At 37.8% G+C, this 16,309-nt stretch overlaps 1 protein-coding gene across 2 annotated transcripts in view; it reads left to right on the top strand.

The window, feature by feature from the left end:
* Positions 1-16,309, top strand: part of LOC126272185 (trehalase-like) — a 246,416-nt gene that overhangs the window by 193,521 nt on the left and 36,586 nt on the right. For both annotated transcript variants that reach the window (XM_049974861.1, XM_049974860.1), the window contains exons 7-8: positions 7,780-8,043; positions 8,147-8,291. In XM_049974861.1, the coding sequence (XP_049830818.1) occupies positions 7,780-8,043; positions 8,147-8,291 (409 nt within the window). The remainder of the gene's footprint in view (positions 1-7,779; positions 8,044-8,146; positions 8,292-16,309) is intronic.

Below are 16,309 nucleotides of genomic sequence, written 5' to 3'. Positions count from 1 at the left end.
TTTGCATAAAATTGCCAGTGAATCCCTGTCAGTTATACTAATGAGTGAGAAGTGTACTGGTTGAACAACTGAAAGACAATAACTTAGGACACAAACTGTCATTGAACTTGCAGTAGAGGAAATTGTAATTATTTTCATGAATTGGATGGCAGAGATGATAACATCTAATTATATGCAGTTGAGGAAAATTATGAGTCAGATTTTAAGCGAGTTATGTGTACTTAGAAGCAGGGTTATGTGGTCAAAATTTTAATCATTCTTTTCACTGACAATTTTTACTACTGACTCTTTTTATTTCAATCTTTCTATGAGAAATTATACATTTTCATAGTAACAAGCATATTCAATCAACACGAACCTGTCAATTTTTATTTCATAAATCCTGTAAGCTTTTGTCACACCTGTGTCAATTTTTACTTTTGTAGATGTGCAATATGACGCAACACACTCAGTTGTTAGTGCCAGTGCTGTATGACAAAAGCATGGCTCGTTCCCCTCACCCTCACAATGTGTCTGTCCCCTCACAGCTATCCATAGGCTGAGAGTCGGTGGACAGGGCTCGCTTCACCTGCTCATTGCACCCTCAGAATTCATTCAGGATATTGTGAACAAACTATAATGGTCTCCCCAAACATCCTTACTTAATCAGTGGTCTCTACCAACTGATTGGTTGGGTTGATTGCTGGTGAGCACATTTCATCATTTTATGAGTTCGAGATCTTGCACTGGCTAACATGAAAGAGCAGTATGCCTGGTATATAGTTCTGTTTTAAACATGAGAAAATACCTGTATAAATGCATCAGCCAGATGTTGAAGCAAGCATCTGGGGACAATGTTTGAGGCCAGTCAGACTTGCAACTGATATAAACATTTCAAAAAGGGACAAACATAGGGAACATCCTGGTCAGCAGTCAACTGGTATCACATGATGAAAATGTTCAGATTCTGCAATATCATACACAGACCATACACAATCTCTGTAACACTTTGGAAATAAGTTATGATACCTCTAAATGTATTTGATCAAAGGAACTGAACATGAGAAGCTTGTGCCATGAATGATTCAAAACAAACAGAAGCAACCAAAACTCAGTTCTTCACCATGACACTGCATGACCATTTACTGCCTTCATTATCCAGAAATGTATTACTAAATATAAGATGGTACTTGTTCACTGCCCACTGTATTCTCCAGTCTTACATCTCAGACCTCTTCCCCTTTCCCAAGCTGAAAATCCAGTTGAAGCAGTGACAATTTGATACAGTAATTCAAGCTGAGCAGTTCTAATAATGAAAGACTTGTGCACTTCAAATATGGTAGGAACAGTGGGACTGGTGTATTGGCTCCAAGAGGATTACTTTAAATGTGATGGTGCAGAGTAAGATGTAATAATTGTAATTAATATAATATGGGAACTTTCGGAACCACCTGATATCTTCTGTCAAATAATGTCCATTCAGGCAAATTACTTCAACATTCCTGCTCTTAGGCATGGCTATGGCAACAATGGCTGTTTTTGGGTGGTTGAACATGATGATAATAGTTGGTGAAGAGGAGAAGCAGATTGGCAATTGAGATTTATAGACGAAGAAGGGAATGGGGAATAGTGGAAGACATGGAAGAAGAGAGAGAGAGAGAGAGGAGAGAGATGCAATGCTGTACCTAATGTTCAGCTCTAATAAATTGTTAAATTACTCAAGATAATATTTTGTGTTACGGACTATGATTTTCTAAATGTAATATTTCAGAAAAGTTATTGTGCTGAGAAAAATGTGATCACCCACTGTTTTAGCAAAGTATTTATTACAGGGGATGTTCAGAATGATTTTCTGCAACACATAAAGCTGTTTATCATTGCTTGTTATCCATCAGGATAAACAAACAGCCGAAATTTAAATCAACAGCAATTTTCAAAGTAGTTCCCTCACTTAAATTTACACACAAATAATATTAAGCAATGTAGTATACACTTTTGTTAATGCTCTCCTTCTCAAGATTATCTACAGAACACAATGACTGAATGAATTAGATATACAATTGTTGCTGCAGAAGAGGTGAAAATGGTTAATTAAATAAACCAAAACAAGTATCACCAAATTCCGCACTAATGCTTCTTGCGGATAACAAATTATTTTATTTTAAAAAACTGAATTAGAGCAGTTTAATCTTATAACACTTTAAGAAAATTGGTGGGAGCCTTTCTAATACATCTCATTAGGAATTTTGTTAATATTAGGTTGAATTATTGACAGTAGTGTTCTGAGATCGTGGATATTTGTAAGCATTTTCTGTGTTTATTTCTCATATGCAGAAATAAATTTCTTGTGCAAGTAGTTAAAATCAAATCTGCAAGTTTTTCTACACTAGACCAAAAAATATTCAAGGAAGAAAGCTCTACAAACTCCCATAATTTGGCTCCTTAAACATGAGTTTTGCAACTCGGTTTGAAGATAATTCTATCAAACTTTCCTACTCTATAGAAGTCAACAATTACTCTTCATTCATACTGAAAGAAAATGAATCCCTAATACTGCTCTACAAACTCCCATAATTTGGCTCCTTGAACATGAGTTTTGCAACTCAATTTGAAGATAATTCTATCAAACTTTCCTACTCTATGGAAGTCAACTATTACTCTTCATTCATACTGAAAGAAAATGAATCCCTAATACTGCTTTTATGTCAAATCAGATACTGTAAAATATTCATGAAAAACTTGTTATAGCTAAGGTAAGTGTCGTGCAATTTCTAGTATTGTTAATTGCTGTTAATATCATTACTAATATAGGTACAGGTACATTCTTAAGCCTGGAAAATGAATCGTAAGTGCTGTTTGAGGAACATCATTCTGCTTCATTTATTACAGATTCTGTTTTGTCTTCTACTTCAGACATTGTAGTAGTTATGATCCCAGGACTCAGAAGGACATTAAACTAAACAACATTTTGGTCTTGGCAAGCCTAATATCACTTTTTGATCTTTGTCAGGTGGATCCTCCTAGCAACCTGGTCCTAGAAATAAAACCTTCAAAGGAGTAACAAAGGCATTTAAGAAACATTTCCTCCATCAAATACCGCAAGCTACACAGAACATTTACTACCATGGCAAGAAGCCAAACATTCAAAAATATTTTCTCAAAAAGTCAGCAACTTAAATCTATGTTAAAAGCAATACACAGGATGTTTCAAAGATATTCATGTGACTTCACAAGACTATATCCTCCACATGAACACAGGCAATAAATTTTTATGTGGTCACTGGCAGAGTTATTCCCGAAACAGGTAGCTCACTCCCTTGTTCACTAGTCAGAGCCAAGATAGCAATAACACAGCAGCAAACTATGTTTCACATTCCCTCTCTCATTCGGTGCCTTCCAGATACGACTGTGCAGCATAATTTTTGTCAAAAGTGTGGAACTGCAGCTCAATGCAGTGGACAATCACACCAGCAATTTCAAGAGAGATTGTTTTCAAAAGAGGAAATTCACAGATTTTTCTGTGTGCTCATCAGAGGTGTAAACCACAATCGACAGAGTTTTGCACATAGTGTGCAGAAGTCAGCTCATGGTGTAAGTTGAGAGTAAGCCATTTCTCATATACCTGTGTGGCAAGATTTGTGGTAACATTTATGTTTCAAATCATACAGGATTCAACTGCTACAAGCCCTTGACAACTGTAATAAACAAAAGTGATGAAAGCTTTGTGAACTGATTATGCTCACGGGAATAGAAGATAATTTTGTTTACATATAATGTTCAGTAATTATGATACATTCCATCTATGTGGAAAAGTGAGCTGTAATAATGTGGGAAACACAGCTGCCATATAACACAGCAGAACACAAGAGAGAATCTCCAAAGCTTCATGTTTTGTGTCAGAGAAAATATTTACTGTACTTTCACTTTTGCTGAAAAAATGATTAAGGCATCACACACCCACATATGCTGGACTGGAGTCCTTATGGGGACATGAACGAGAATAGTACCTTAATCCACACTCAGCTGCCGGTGTTATAACCAGTTAGAATATAACACATGATTGCCAGTTGTGGAATATGATACGGCCGACTTGCGCTGGGCAGTTTTCTTGTTTCGGCTATGACTTTTAAATCATTTTTATATAGACTGTATACATGAGTACGTGCTGTAAGGCTCATGATTGTCTGCTATATATTAATGGCTTGGTGGCTTCTGCTCATGTACATTAACTACATCTTGAAAATCATATAAAAGCCAAAATTGGCTAATAATGGATAATTATCATTAAGTCAAAGGTGGAAACTGTTAACAGAAGGAATTCATGAGGTCAAGTTGCAACAGAAGTTGCCTTTCTCTCTCCAGTAGCACCAATCTTGATGACTGCAAAGCTGAAATCTAAATGAGTGTGGGGTGTTGTTTGTTCATTGATATATGTGACTCTGTAAGTTTGATGACATTAATGCACACATTATACTTGATAAGAAATTTAGTGTTTAATCATGGTGACCAGCTTCTACACTACAATGTTTTCAATTACGGCCCAAACTAAACTGTTCACATTTATCTAAAACAACACAGTTTAGATTTACTACAGCACTTTCTCGGTTCATCAAATATTGTGCTTCTGTGGTCCATTCAACTCAGTCTACACCACTGTGTTCAACAAAACTTGCTTCAATAACAATAACCTTCCACAGCATTTTTTAATCACAACACAGTTCAGTCACAATGTTCATTACTTACAGAGACTGTAATTACACAAAAGTTTTAACACATTAAAGTTCTCAAGTTCCGCACTGACCAGAGCATGTATTCTTGCATGCAGAATATATGTCATAAAAATGTGAGTCGGACAACACAAGCATATCCAGTATAGTTAATACTCTTAAGTTTTACAACTGCGGGCTATCTATTTCATGACTAAGATGGTCTAAAACTGTTCAGTGGGTGTGCTGGAAAGAACGCCTTTAAATTTTTTAAGTGAAAATTGTTAAAGCGCTTTAAATAAAATAAACTTTATTAAGATTCTACATCTTTATTATTCATGTCTACATATTTCTTTCTCAACGTAATCATCTTGGCAATGAACACATTTCTGCCAATGAGAGACTAGCTTGTTGATACTGTCACTGTAGAACGTTTGACTTAACAGAAACACAACACCCTTCCTCCCCCCACCCCCACCCCCCCCCACCCCCACACACACACACACACACAAAACACCCTCATCCCCTCCCTCCCCTTTTTGCATCGCTTCAGCACTGTGAAGCAAAGTCCGTGAAGGTGTTCTTTAAGTTTTGGAAACAGATGAAAATCAGATGGGGCCATGTCAGGACTGTATGGAGGATGATCGATGACAGTGAACACGAGATTTTCTATTGTTGCTGATGTTACAGTACTTATGAGTGGTCTGGCATACTCATGCTGAAGGAGAGGGTGTTCCATGTGTGGACAAACTCTTTGAATTCATGCTTTCGGTTTTTTGAGGGTATCTCAAGTGCTGGTATAGTTATGTTACACACCACCACATTACACGCTACAATTTGGAGCCCTGTAATAACAGTGGGCTGCATCAGTGGAGTGGGAAAGTTGACCAAATAAAGTACATGGCATGTAATACCTCAACCAATATGAGAACAGAATAAAACATTCTGAGGTATTACTTACAGCACACCTTTATATTCTGAAAGGTAGATTATATTTTGACAAATGTACATGTTGGAATTTACTGTTTTTGACGAACTATAAGAATTAATATGATTTTGATTTCTATGAATCTTCTTGTTTATATAAATGAGTGCCATAGCAAATTACATGACATTATTAATTAGTGAGTTAATTATTGTTCTATGTCAGATGGTACAGAAAAACTAAGGTACCAAAACTCTAGAATATATAAGTGGTTAATACAAAACCACTTGTGTAAATTGTTTAATTAGTTCAGAAGATAATTAGTTTTTGATCATTTACAATACTTTCCTCTTAAGTCGAAATGAGTCACTTTCAACTGTTGTAGATAACTTATCACAAATTTAACGATTACCTCACACTGTTTCACATCTCTCTAAATATAGTTCTAATTTCAGTCAACTGTAACTTTTAATTAACAGGTTCCTAACGAAAATTAATTACACAAATATAATCAGAATATATGAAATGAGAATCTGAATAATAAAGTTAATTAAAATTTGGTCTAGAAAAGATTTTGAAATTTTTTAAGTAAGTGCTACATGTTACTAGTTAAACATATTGGAAATAAGATAAAAATTTGTGTCCATCTGACCACTGCACACAAGTGCCATGTCACTTCACTTCATTTACAAAGATATCCCATGCTTTCATTTGTTACACTCTAATACTGGGGAAATCCTCTGGATTCAACCCACTTTTTCTTTGTGCCTATTCTGCACTTAATAATCATAATGCCCATCTTTATACTATACTTGCTGTAATATTTCCTTTCAGTTTAGCTCATCCCTTAGATTGCAGAGGAATTGGTTTGTTAAGAATTGCTTCCTAGAAAAACTTGGCCACTTAAACGTATTGTCATTTACCAACTGCAAACTTCCCTAAAAGAAAGAGTTCCTTTTAATATTGCTGCAAATCTAATGCTGATATTTGTAGTGAGGCCTCCACTCCAAAAATTTTATGAATGCAAAATTCATATTATCTGTAGCAGATGCTGCTAAGTTTCTGAATCAAGATTTGAAACTATGTCTATGGAATAGGAAGAATCCCCAAATACCAACAGCACTCCAACTATTTTTAAATCATAAAACGTGTAAAAGGCTCCATTCCAACACTGTAGCTTATGGTGAGTTAATATCATGTTAAGTGACAATAGGTGACTGTTCTAATTTTTAAAAACTGTTTATTTCTGTAACTTGCAACAATAGATTACTCAGAACATTGGTTTCACATTTTTCAGCAGTGATGGTGCAATGCTTGTACAAGTCAGTCACAAATGCTTTCCCATGCATACAAGACATACCATCTCACTGAAACACATTTATGTGACCGGAACCTGAAATATGTTATTCTTTTTAAAAAATGTATTCCCATTAACTATTTCAGTCAGAATCCCAATGGACTGTTTATAACACTAGTTGCAGATTTTTCAAATAGTAGTACAATTTCTGTGGAGATGCATATTTATTGAACACTGGACAATGTTGTTCTATTGCAGAATAAAATGTGATTTCTGTTTTGAAAACTAATGTGACTGTCTTGGTATTCATTAATGGTTACATTCAGTATTAAAAATTACATGTTGCAGTAGTAAATTTACTGCATTAATATTTGATATATTTAATTACAGTTCTGGCATTCACCACTGTAAGTGCAGCTAACAAAACATCAAAATGTCATTACACCAATAAAATAGAAAAATCTTCATTGATGTTGTTGTTGTTGTGGTCTTTTGTCCATGCTACTCTATACTGTGCAAGCCTCTTCATCTCCAAGTAACTATTGCAACCTTCATCCTTCTGAATCTGCTTAATGTATTCATCTCTTGGTCTCCCTCTACAATTTTTACCCTCCACACTTCCCTCCAATACTAAATTGGTGATCCCTTGATGCCTCAGAATATGTCCTACCATCCACTCCCTTGTCTTAGTCAAGTTGTGCCACAAATTCCTCTTCTCCTCAATTCTACTCAGTACCTCCTAATTGGCTGTGTGGCCTACTCATCTAATCTTCAGCATTCTTCTGTAGCACCACATATCAAAAGCTTCCATTCTCTTCCTATCTAAACTGTTTATTGTACATCCTCCATTCAATATGTACTTTGTATTTCAGTCTAAAAAGGAAATACGTGGTATTGTATCTTACCTAAAAGACAACAACATTGAAAATTATCTTGGAGGGGCTCCAGCATCCTTAATTCTCACTGGTGAGCAGTGGGACTTCCCAAATGTTTGGCCCCCACTTGAAAACATTTTAATCATGGGTCTGCAGAAGACTGGTGTAAGAGAGGCCACTGAGTTTGCATTTGAGCTGGCACAAATATGGATACATGCAACATATACTGGCTATATACGCTACAATAATATGTTTGAAAAGGTTGGTTTTCTTTGTTTCGTTCCTTCTTTCAGTAACAAAATAATATGAGTATTACATCTCAGAGTAGTTATTTAGCTTATTGCAACATAATATTTCATTTCAGTATGATGCTGAAAAGCCTGGAGAATTTGGAAATGGAGGAGAATATGTGGTTCAACCTGGGTTTGGGTGGACAAATGGGGGTATCCTCGAGCTGTTAAATGAATATGGACAGAATCTCACTATACCTGACCTGCCACAATACCAAAGTAAGCAAAAGTAATGTTAAGGTTTCAATGAAGTCATATAATGCCATTTCTAAAAGACATATCTTTAAGTCTAAGTTGTACATGTGCATCTACAGTTATATCTATAGCACCCAAGTCAGCTCACAGACATGGGTGAGGGTGCTCCACATACCCCTTTTTCCTGTTTGATTCACAAATGATGTGTTACAAGAAAAACAGCTGCTAAGCCTCTGCATGAACATTAATTTCTGTAATCGTGTTCATTTCACAAGATAACTTTGTTCCTGGGATCCTCTTGCAACATGCCATCTGACAGTTTTAGCACTACTTCTTGTTGCACAATGTCTCCTATATAATATTTGTGAGTGGAGTTAGATCAGCACCTCCACAATATTCCTGCATGTACTACATAAACTAGCAGCAAAATGTGCTGCTGGCCTTAGGATTTTTTCTATGTCTTCTAAAAACCTTTCTGAGAAGTAATGCTGACTGGTGAGCAGTACTCAAGAAAAGGTTAAAAAGAGGTTTTTTTTTTAAATTACCTATTAAAGAGGTTAAATAAGTTTCTTTGTGGTTCTTACAAAGAATCTCTCAGGCACCTGCATTTTACAAAGTTTTGTATAGTCATTTCATGTTAGGTCACTTTTGACACATACTCTAATATACGGGTATTTTACCGTTGTTACTGGATCCATTGCTTGACAGGCAATCATGTAACCAAACAACAATAGAGCTTTGCATCTTTTTATGGACAATACATTATATTTATTGATGTTGAGGGTCAAATATCAACTCCTATAATGACTGGCACAAAACTTCTGAGTGTCTTCCTGCATTTCACTACAATTTTCTGACTATGATACTTCATGGCGGGCACCACTTGCAAAGTGCCCCCTGGAACTTCTATTGTTATCTGCAGGATAGTTTGCACAGGCTGAAGCAGCTAAGGCTGGGCACCCTAGATATGTCCAGAATGTGTAAACATATAGAGCTGCAGTTTCCACTAAGCTATAGTCGAATTTTCTGGCATGCGTACATAATTTGTAACATCTATAGCTGCTGAATTATAGCACCGTGGTTTCATATTGTTCTTTGTTTTTGTTTTTAATGGGCCTACACACTCTTTTTCTGTTGCATTAGAAAGAGCCTCCAGTGAAGATTTCAACAACATAATGTGTAGAACTAGGGTACCTTAAACCACTGTCGAGCCATTGGAAGAAGAGATCCCAGAACTATCTGCTGTACCAAATGTAAGCAGATGTGTAAATCAGGTGCAGTTCCTGTGTTTACACATGGACTTTGCTGAAGCTATAGTGTACTGACTGATATGCTCAATCAGACAACTTGCTCATGAAATTGTTCAGCTGAAAAAGTGGATTGGGTTTTTGTTTACGGTGAACATTGCCAAACTGTTAGAGCAGTGGCACAGTCGTATGCAGAAAGATGATATGACTGTGTCGAGGTCTCGTGGCCTGTCATTGCAAATGTAATAAAAATTGTAAGTGTGAAGCTTAAGATACACCAACAAAACATAACATAACTCAGTTGAGAAATGAAACCTACATTTTAGCAGCAATAGTATAGATTCTATGTGTAATTATGGGGCAACTCGAACATGCTAGTAGGAATATTCTACACATTTATCTATTCCATATTTTGCTACTCAATCAACAGCTGCATGGCAACGACTTTCAACACTTGGTACAGTTATCTGAATAATGTCTACAAAAATTACTAAGTGATCTATGTTTCTATGTGTGACTTTGTTTACACACAAATCATCATTTACAAACTGTGCTCAAAGTATAGTCCACTGTATGACTACTTGGGAGTGGACAATCCACAATGGCTGAAAAAAGTGGGTGTCGAATGACTTGGTAAGTCAATGCATGGTACCAGAATTTCAGGAATACAACTATCACTGGTCCCTATTTCACTGATGGGATTCTAAATACTGAAACACATATACAGTTCCTAAAAGATATGTTGATGCAGTTGTCAGAAAACATCCCTCTGAATGTAGGGCAATCCATTTCAAATCAATGTGGCAGATATCACACCTATCCCACACAAATAGTTAAACTTTCTTTGCAAACCAGTTTGAGACTGTCAGTTCATTTGTTTCGAAAACATGATTTTGCTTGCACTCTCACCAGGTTTAATATGTCTGGGCTTTTATCAGTGAGAGAAAATTAAAGCAAAAACTCTACAAGGAAAGGTAGGTGACTCTCAGAGACATGAAATGACATAATGTATGGATGTATGCTTCAGTAAGTCTAGATGAAATTCAATACACAGTATTGTCTGCCCATAATTTGTCTACAGCCTGCATCAGTGTTAAACGCCACCATTCACACATAACAGTAAACTCATAGCTGTACTCGAGCTACTTGTTTGCTTAAATTTGATACAGAAAGGCAGAGGTTTGAGAGATCTCTTGTCCAGATGGCGAGACAGTGGTTTGGGGCACTGTTACCTTGGTACTGTTTGAGGGAGATTGATTCATGTTAGTATTCTTCAGGGGCTCTTTTCAATGTCAGAGAAAAACAGGTACGATTCAATAAAGAAAGGAAAAAGTACTGTCAGAATTTGAAAGCTATCAATATTAAATACTACTAGCGAAGATCAGAAAATTCACCACATCTCTGACATAATCTCAGCTTGGTATATATACTACTTCTTCATATATCTGAGATGGCCTGCCCCAGCTGCCTCTGTCTGTGTAAACAGTGACATTCTCGTAGTATGTCAAAAGTTGCTTTCACATCTGATGGTTTCTCACCATTAAGAACATGTGCCAAGTTTTATGTATGAGGAAGTGCTCAAGCCAGTCACAAAGCTGGTTCAGCACTCTGATGTTGTTCATCAGGCATTCGTGCGGGACTGTATGAAACACCAACTGGAAGTCAAGGAACACAGCATCGACATATGAGCAGGGGCTGTTACCCTGCTATATGCACCCACGTGGATTTCACAGAAAAACAAAGTAAACTGAGTTTCACAAAGTAACTGTTGATTCCTGGGAAAGAGACTTGAGTTTGTAATGTGTGACCATGTAAGATGTCCCATAATTCTACGACAGACATACGTAATTGTTAAAGATGTATAATCATCTGCATCTGTCCAAATATCTTTTCTGAATTATTGATATCAATATCAGTTATTTTGGAAATCACAGAACAATTGATAGGGTGAACTAGCATTACCTTTTGCAGTGAAACTATTTTGGAAGATGCAGGTCAGCATTTTGCTCTTCACGGTGTCATCCTGTGTTTCAGTATCACCACTGTGTGACTGATTTTCTTACATTTACCAGCTTAACTGAAAACAAAGACTTCTTACATTCCTCATCATATCAGCAGGCAAAAGATTATTTTCGAATTTGTTGAACACCTCTTGTGTTGTTCTCCTTATGATCATCTTGTTTTTGTTTGCCAGTAAGACACACACAAACACACATACACACACACACACACACACACATATTCACATTTCACATGGCACTAATGTAGCAATAAAAGCCATAATAAAATTAGCACACACTACTTGCTCTTACTCGCTACAAACTAATTCACTATAATAATAGTCATATTCAATTCCACACAGCTTTACTCACAAACTGATAACTCGGTGTACCTGCCATGTGAAGCAATCCTGAAAAAAAAAGTTATATATGTGCTGCATTATCTTGTAGGTTTCTTGTTTAAAAATTGGTTTGTTGTTTAAGAATTTAGTATTTCATTACAGCAATATTGGTTCAGAATATAAGCTGCAATGTTTGCTGCCACAAACTAGTTGAATTTCACACTTAGCTTATTCAGCTCTCTGGAATATGCCAGATATAGCCAACCATTTTTGCCAAAAACCTTCGCACCTCTCCAAGTCAACCAATCTACAACAGGTGGAATACTTGTCCTGTGTATCCACACAGCACCCTCTATTGCAGTGCCCAGTGCCATGACAGCCATACCTTACCCCTGGAGAACCAAGACAACTTGTGAAAATAACAATTCAGCTGTAACATCTACACAGTCTTTTAGGTGGGAATGAGCACCAACCAGTTGTCCATCAGAATGCATGGCTACCACCGAGGAGAGATCGACCATTCAGTGGCAGAGCAGGCCACTGAGTACCAACTTGCGTAACTTCAATGCCTGCTTCAAAACCTGTGCCATCTGGACACTTCCTCACCAACACCAGATTCTCTGAATTGATCCAGTGAATGCTTCATAGTGCATTTCATCTGGTTTGTGTAGCTACCCAAGCATGACTCACGACCCATCCTCACAGCTTCTATTCTGACAGTGCCTCGTCTCCTACCTTCCAAGGTTCACAGCTCTTCTGCGAACCTTGCAGAACTAGCACTCCTGAAAGAAAGGATATTGCGGAAACATGGCTTACCCACAGCCTGGGGGGATGTTTCCAGAATGTACACAGGAGTTGTCCTTACAACATATCTTCTGAACCCACAATCATGGATTCAGTCTTCTGTATCCCCTGTCCCACACCAACCTCTACTTCTTTCCCAGTGCTTCTATTAACCTACACTCACACTGTCCTCTCTACGGTCATCCTCTTCCTTTCTTGTACTCTTTTATTCCCCCCTCCCTTACCCATTCCACAACTTTGTCATGTGCCACACACTACAGTAGAGCCCCTTTAATCCGAACTAATAGGGACCGGACCTTGCTCGGAGTACTGATTTGTTCGGATTAGCCGGAATTACGGTGATGAGTTTCTAGACTGAAGTATACCAAGCAGATAAGTAGGTACACTATGATAACAAATGGGAACAAGTTTGGGAACAATAGCTCACTCTCACTCCCTCCCCTTGTCGTTGTGCATTGTTGAGACCTTTGTAGTGTCTGAGGTTAGTGCACTGCCAGTTGGCTCCCAAAGCGCTTGGTTATGTTAGTTATCGATTGCTGGCATGCATAAGAGTTGTATTGCATTTGTTCAGGTGTAGTGGTGTATGTATTTTTGTCATGAGTATACCAAAACATACAACGTTAACTCTCAATGAAAAACTGAATGCTTTGAAGTGGACAGACAATTGTGAAAATATATCTAAACTGGCAACAGAACTGGGTGTTGGTAAAGCAACCATTTGTGATTGGAAGAAGAACCGAGTGAAGCTTGAACACTCCTGAGCAATGTCTTTGAGAAACACACTCGAAATTCGGCAGACTTTGAAACAGTCCCAGTACGACAAAGTGGATGAAGCTCTTTTGTTTGGTTTATGCAGAAAAGAGAAAGAGGAACTCCTTTGAGCAGAGCACTGGTTCAGGAGAATGCCATTTACCTGAAGAAAATGGATGGTGATGAGTCTTTTAGTGCAAGCACGAATTGGTTGGACACATTCAAAAAACATCATGGAATCTGTCAGCTAACAATTACTGGAGAGTTTCATGTCAGTGCACACTCCGCTGCAGATTGAAAATCTCATTCTGGAAACATCTCCCAGGCTGTGGCTAAGCCATGTCTCAGCAGTATCCTTTCTTTCAGGAGTGCTAGTTCTGCAAGGTTCGCAGGAGAGCTTCTGTAATGTTTGGAGACGAGATACTGGCAGAAGTAAAGCTGTGAGTACCGGGCATGAGTCGTGCTTCGGTAGCTCAGATGGTAGAGCACTTGCCCCCGAAAGGCAAAGGTCCCAAGTTCGAGTCTCGGTCGGGCACACAGTATCAATCTGCCAGGAAGTTTCGGTCACTGGAGAGAAGTTTTCTTCTGACTGTGATGCAGTGAGGAATACTTGGGTAAGTTTGAAAAAATGGTAAGAGAGGGAAAGTATTCTCCTCAACAAATTTATAATGCTGACGAGACAGGCCTTAATTTTAGGGCATTGCCAACAAAAAGCCTGGCATCAAAAGCAGAAGATCACATGCCTGTTTTTAAAATGTCCAAAAATCGTGTGACTTCATTAGCATGCAGCAACACTGCTCATAATCACAAGCTGCCTTTAATGCTGATCAACAAAATGTGTTAGGTCCAGAGCTTTTAAGAACTGCAACATGAATCCCCTGCCCATATCTTATCGTAACCATAAAAAAGCGGGGATGGATAGTAAGCTGTTCAAAGAATGGTTTCATAGCCAGTTTGCTCCCTCTGTTTGACAGTTTTCTAAGGAAAATCATTTGTCTCCCAGTGCAATCCTTTTGATTGGCAACACACCATCTCACCCCAGCACTGAGGAATTATGTGATGGAGAAAGTGTGGCAAAGTTTTTGCCGCCAAATGTAAGACCACTTCTACAGCCGATGGACCAGGGTGTACTGCAAACATTAAAACTGATTTACAGAAAACATTTTTTAACAATGCTGATCCAAGATGATAGTATTCTTTTAGTGGACAAAATAAAAAAAGACCACCATGAAGGATATTGTTTATTGGGCCGCTGAGGCATGGCAGAATATTTCAGAAAATACTCTGAGAAAATCGTGGAGAAAACTGTGGACATCTTTTGAATTTCAGGACAACCTAGTTGAAAATGAAGGGGAAAATCTACTACAAATGATACAGATTATCCCTAGTTGTGAAGAAGCTAGTGAAGGAGATGTAGATGAGTGGATGGCAGTGGATGGGGCATGTGTTGAGAACCTTAATGATGCTGATTTAGTTGCTGATGTGACTCAAAACCAGGAAGAAGTGGACTGTTATGATAGAAGTGACAGTGCGCCTGAAAGAGACAAAGGGGAGCTGGTGCCACACAGTGATGCAGCAGAAGCCCTTGGCTTCACACTACGTTATTTGGAGCAACATTTCAGTGGTACACATGCTGATTTGATGTTTTTGAGACAATGGCACTACTATGCATCATAAAACAGACTGCCTTCATTAAGCCAAGAAACAATGACTGAGTTTTTGTCATCTAAAATGTAGGGATAAAATGTCCGCTGTATTTTAGTAAGTTTGACAGCTTTTCTTTCAATGTTATGCATTATTTAAACCTAATGTTTTCTTGCCAATTTTTCTAATACATGTTTACCGTACTGTGTAAATTGAAATAGTGTGTATGTACAGCAGTTTACCGCACAATTTTCCATACTTAGACTAACGTTTTTCATGGTTGGATTAAACGAACGTTTGGATTACCGGGGTTTGGATAAGCGGGACTCTGCTGTACTTTTCTAGCATGTATCAGGTCACACTCATCGGTGCTTCATTCCTACCCTGTTCTCTTGCTGCTTCTTCCTGCTTGGAGCCATTCTCCCTTTTCTCCATCCCTCCCTACTCCCTCCTCTTAAAGACCACTTCACATAATATAACCTTTCACTCAAGTCTGGATGATTTTTATTTTTTAACTCTAAGAAAGAACATGGACCCAAGTCTTACTAGTTATGTCCATCGCATTTGTGTGCTTGTCAACTGCTAATGTCTCAGCTGCACAGTGACTAGTTACCTTCACAATTCCCATTATACATTTCCTAAGATCCTACATAAAATACCAGAACTTGGTAATGGAGATTGTAAAATACTACTACAGGTAGCTGTCTTGATCACCAAGGCAGAATGGATGAAACAGATACTCTAAATCTCACTATAATATTCTAAATAACTGTGTAAACGGGACTTAAGGCATTTCACAAAATTTTCAATAGTGACATTGCCAAATAATATAGAACATGCCCACTTAAAATTTACTGCTACCCTCTTGACACACACACACACACACACACACACACACACACACACACACACACACGAGTCAGAGAAAACTGCCCTATTCAAAGACAGGTCATCGCCATTTCATCCTATCTCTACAGCTAGCAGAAATAATACTATAGTTGAAGAGGTGCTTTCAATGAATATAGTTTTTTGTCCATCGCTGCCAGGAAATCATTCTCCCATTGATTGTTGATCAGTTGAATGATCGAAGGGACCAAACTACTAGGTCATCAGTCCCTCTTTCCTTGAATAAACAGGTCTACATGACTTTAGAAGAGAGATAGCCTACCACACAAAACCCTGCGGAAGAAAACCCCAAGGTGTACAAAAGGTCAACAAAGGTGAGATCAGAGACAAAAAGACGAAAGGGAGACAGA

The sequence above is a fragment of the Schistocerca gregaria genome, chromosome 5 (genome assembly GCF_023897955.1).
Source record: "Schistocerca gregaria isolate iqSchGreg1 chromosome 5, iqSchGreg1.2, whole genome shotgun sequence".
Taxonomy (NCBI): domain Eukaryota; kingdom Metazoa; phylum Arthropoda; class Insecta; order Orthoptera; family Acrididae; genus Schistocerca; species Schistocerca gregaria.
This window is presented reverse-complemented; position numbering and strand designations above follow the sequence as displayed.